General features: G+C 49.3%; 1 protein-coding gene across 2 annotated transcripts in view; it reads left to right on the top strand.

Moving 5' to 3' along the window:
* TMEM94 (transmembrane protein 94) overlaps positions 1–3,484 on the top strand; it is a 38,484-nt gene that overhangs the window by 29,306 nt on the left and 5,694 nt on the right. For both annotated transcript variants that reach the window (XM_031059953.1, XM_014308480.2), the window contains exons 22-27: positions 73–181; positions 715–904; positions 1,702–1,779; positions 2,170–2,255; positions 2,718–2,803; positions 2,960–2,996. In XM_031059953.1, coding sequence (XP_030915813.1) covers positions 73–181; positions 715–904; positions 1,702–1,779; positions 2,170–2,255; positions 2,718–2,803; positions 2,960–2,996 — 586 coding nt within the window. The remainder of the gene's footprint in view (positions 1–72; positions 182–714; positions 905–1,701; positions 1,780–2,169; positions 2,256–2,717; positions 2,804–2,959; positions 2,997–3,484) is intronic.

Below are 3,484 nucleotides of genomic sequence, written 5' to 3'. Positions count from 1 at the left end.
AAGAGTGTGAAACACTGAATTTTTGTGTGCATAATGACATAACACACTATTGCTCCTTCTGTCCCTCTGCAGCCATGTGTGAGATGATCAAGATCATGCAGGAGTATGGGGAGGTGACCTGCTGTCTGGGCAGCTCTGCCAACCTTCGGAACAGCTGCCTCTTCCTGCAGAGTGATATCAGGTGGGGCAGGCTCTGTTCCTCCTCCAGCTGCCTTTGCCTCCATCTTAGCAAGTACCCGGCCATGGGTCACACCACACCTGTGGGTTGTGCAGGGAGGTGCTCACAATTGCTCTGTCCATTTTGTCTACAAGAGGGAGATTTGGGGGGATTGGATGGGGATGTCTGTTTAAGGCCCTTGATACACAGAGGTATTTCCATGTCTGAAAGGAAGATAGTCTCTTACATGCTGGACTGTTGTGCCCCAACTGCCATTACAGATCCTTCCCATTGGGTGAAAGAGTGAAAGTACCCCATGGATCAGCCAATTTGTTGACCTTGTGCCACAAACCCAAATATGTTCATTATTTCTCTGTGAATAACTGAAACTCTAGGGAGTTTGATCCTAATTTCATGTTATAGCTCAGGCTTCTCTACCTGAGCAAGGTATACAGAGCATGGCACAGCACAGAGTGACCTTCCAAGCTGGACTGCAGTGAGACAGTTTCCTTGCTGGGATGAGGCCTTTCACCAACAGCCCTGTGTTGTCCTTGCAGTATAGCCCTGGACCCTCTCTACCCATCCCGCTGCTCCTGGGAGACCTTTGGCTATGCCACCAGCACCACCCTGAGCAATGGCTCTGAGGAGCTCACCCCGCTGCAGCTCTCAGGGCAGCTCAACAGCCTGCCCTGCTCCATGTCCTTCCGCCAGGAGGAGAGCACCAGCATCATCAGGCTCATAGAGCAGGTGAGCCAAGCAATCCCCCGAGCCAGGAGCTCACACCAGCATTGTGCTCGAGGTGCCCACAGTGCTGCCAGCAGGAGCTTTGCTTGTGCCTCCTGTGTCACAGTAGGACATGAAATGAACGACACACACAGGCTGGAATGCCCAAGGTAAAAGGAATGTAGTTTATTTCCAAACTCCAATATTTATAGACTTTGAGAAGTGACCATGGATTGGAGGATGAAATTGCCACCTCTCTAGCCATACTTACCAAACCAACAGTCCATCAAATTTCTCCTCCTCCAGAAAGGAATGCAAAACAATCATTATTTACATGAAAAGCGTGTGAGAAACTCCATTACAAAAATGTAAACATCAGAAGACTTAAAAGAACAGGGTGACACTCCTGGCCTTTGTCCAGGAAGCACAAAAGGGAGAATCTTCCTGCCTGGCCCTCCTGGTCCAAGATGTAGGGAATGGATTGGAAATGGTGCCTTATGGCAACAGAACATGAATATTGTTCATCTGGATGAAGTATAGTCTTGCAGAGATCCCTAGCCAGGCAACAATGCAGTGTTAAGGAGAAGTGTAACCCCAGAAAAGCCAGGAGTTTAAACAAACTTACCCCTTGGCTAAATCCTGCCTTTCCTTCAGAACCTCTCCATGTAGGCAGGAGACCTTCCCTTTTTGCTTTCAGTGTGTCCAGATGCTCTCCCCTCCCACTTCCCCTGCAGGCCACATGTTCTGTCCCTGCTGCCAGTAACTGCTCCTGGCTGGCAGCTGCTCCCAGCAGGGCTCTGAGGGCTTGTGCTTCCTTCCAGGCCAGGCATGCAACCTACGGGATCCGCAAGTGTTTCCTCTTCCTGCTGCAGTGCCAGCTGACCTTGGTTGTCATTCAGGTGAGTCCTGGCCTGGCTGGGGACAGTGTTTAGCTCAGAGGACAGGAGGGCTCACATGGGTATGGGTGGCTGCAGTGGGGCAGCCTCGAGGGAGGAACGTGGCCTTGAGTCAGATTTGCACAGTGTGTGTGGGGAAGTTACAGATGGAGACTTGGTGATCTCAGACTGTGCTGCCCCTTCTCCCTGATCCTCATACATTTACCTTCAAATCCTTTTTCCCTGGAGAAAAGCATCCTCTGCAGCTCCTGCCACAGGAATTTATGGAGGGGCTGTGCAATGGCAGCCCAGTTACCAGTTCATCCCAGTGTTTCAGGGAAGGCAGCAGCATTTTGGGTGACAAGTCTGTCCTAGCACTGCTCATGCTCTTCACTCTGGGTTGTTTCTGTCCAGTTCCTCTCCTGCCTGGTGCAGCTGCCCCCCATCCTCAGTACCACAGACATCGTGTGGCTCTCCTGTTTCTGCTACCCCCTGCTCAGGTGAGTCTGTCAGGAGGAATCTCCTCCCACTCCCCCCAGGATGCACAGAGCACTCCCTCAGCCTCACTGTGTCCATGCTGAAGGAAAGCTGACTTCACCCACAGCATGCTGAGAAGGGTGCAGGGATTATTCCAAGCACCTGCTTGTTTCTAAGCTCTTGGAAACAGTGACAGGAGCATTTGTGTGCTGCTGTGTTCACCCCTGCCTTGTGTGATGGAAAGTCTGGGGTGTCAGGTAGAGGCCAAGGTACCACAAGTGGTTTTTTTCTCCCTTACACATTTGGAAGTAATTTCTCTCTCTGTCTGTACCTGCCATGAATAACACCTTTTACAGAATATGTAAAGATAAGTGCAAATGCTTCAAGCAGTTTGAGTAGGTTATTTGGGTTCAAATGTTAGATAAAAGCACAATAGCTCTGGTGCCTGAACACATTACTGAGACACTTAACTTACCTTTCTCCAGTATCTCGCTCCTGGGCAAGCCTCCCCACAGCTCCATCATGACCATGGCAACAGGAAAAAACTTGACTTCCATTCCCAAGAAGGTAGGTGGCCCCTCAGATTTAAATTGTCCACATATTTTTCTCTGCAGTTGTGTCCCAGTGTTGGTGGGAGGCCATAGCTGAAGCCCTGTGCTGTGGTGGTGTTCACAGGGGTCCCAGGATGAGGGAAGAGATGAGGATCTGACTCCATGTTTTAGAAGAGTGGTTTATTATTTTATGATATATATTATATTAAAACTATACTAAAAGAATAGAAGAAAGGATTTCATCAGAAGACTTGCAAGGAAAGGAGAGAATGGAATAAATAACAAAAGCTTGTGTCTCTCAGAGAGTGTGAGGCAGCTGGACTGTGATTGGCCATTAATTAGAAACAACCAACATGGACCAATCACAGATGCACCTGTTGCATTCCACAGCAGCAGATAACCATTATTTACATTTTGTTTCTGAGGCCTCTCAGCTTCTCAGGAGAAAAAACCCTAACGAAAGGATTTTTCATAAAATGTGTCTGTGACACTGTGCCTTCCTAGCTTGCTCAATAAATTGATCCATGGCATGAGCCAGTGAGGGAATCCCCTGTTGCAGCATGCCCAGAGGGCAGATCCTCAGTGCAGCATCTCATCTGTACTACAGCTTGTCTTCTGCAGCCACTGATGGCCATGGGGAGGAGGTTGTACCAGTGACATGGCCATGCCATCCTCCTTCCTTTCCCTTTTTCACAGACCCA

The sequence above is a fragment of the Geospiza fortis genome, unplaced genomic scaffold, assembly GCF_000277835.1.
Source record: "Geospiza fortis unplaced genomic scaffold, GeoFor_1.0 scaffold244, whole genome shotgun sequence".
Lineage (NCBI taxonomy): Eukaryota > Metazoa > Chordata > Aves > Passeriformes > Thraupidae > Geospiza > Geospiza fortis.
Note: the sequence above shows the minus strand (reverse complement) of the source record. Positions and strands in the feature narration are given on the sequence as shown.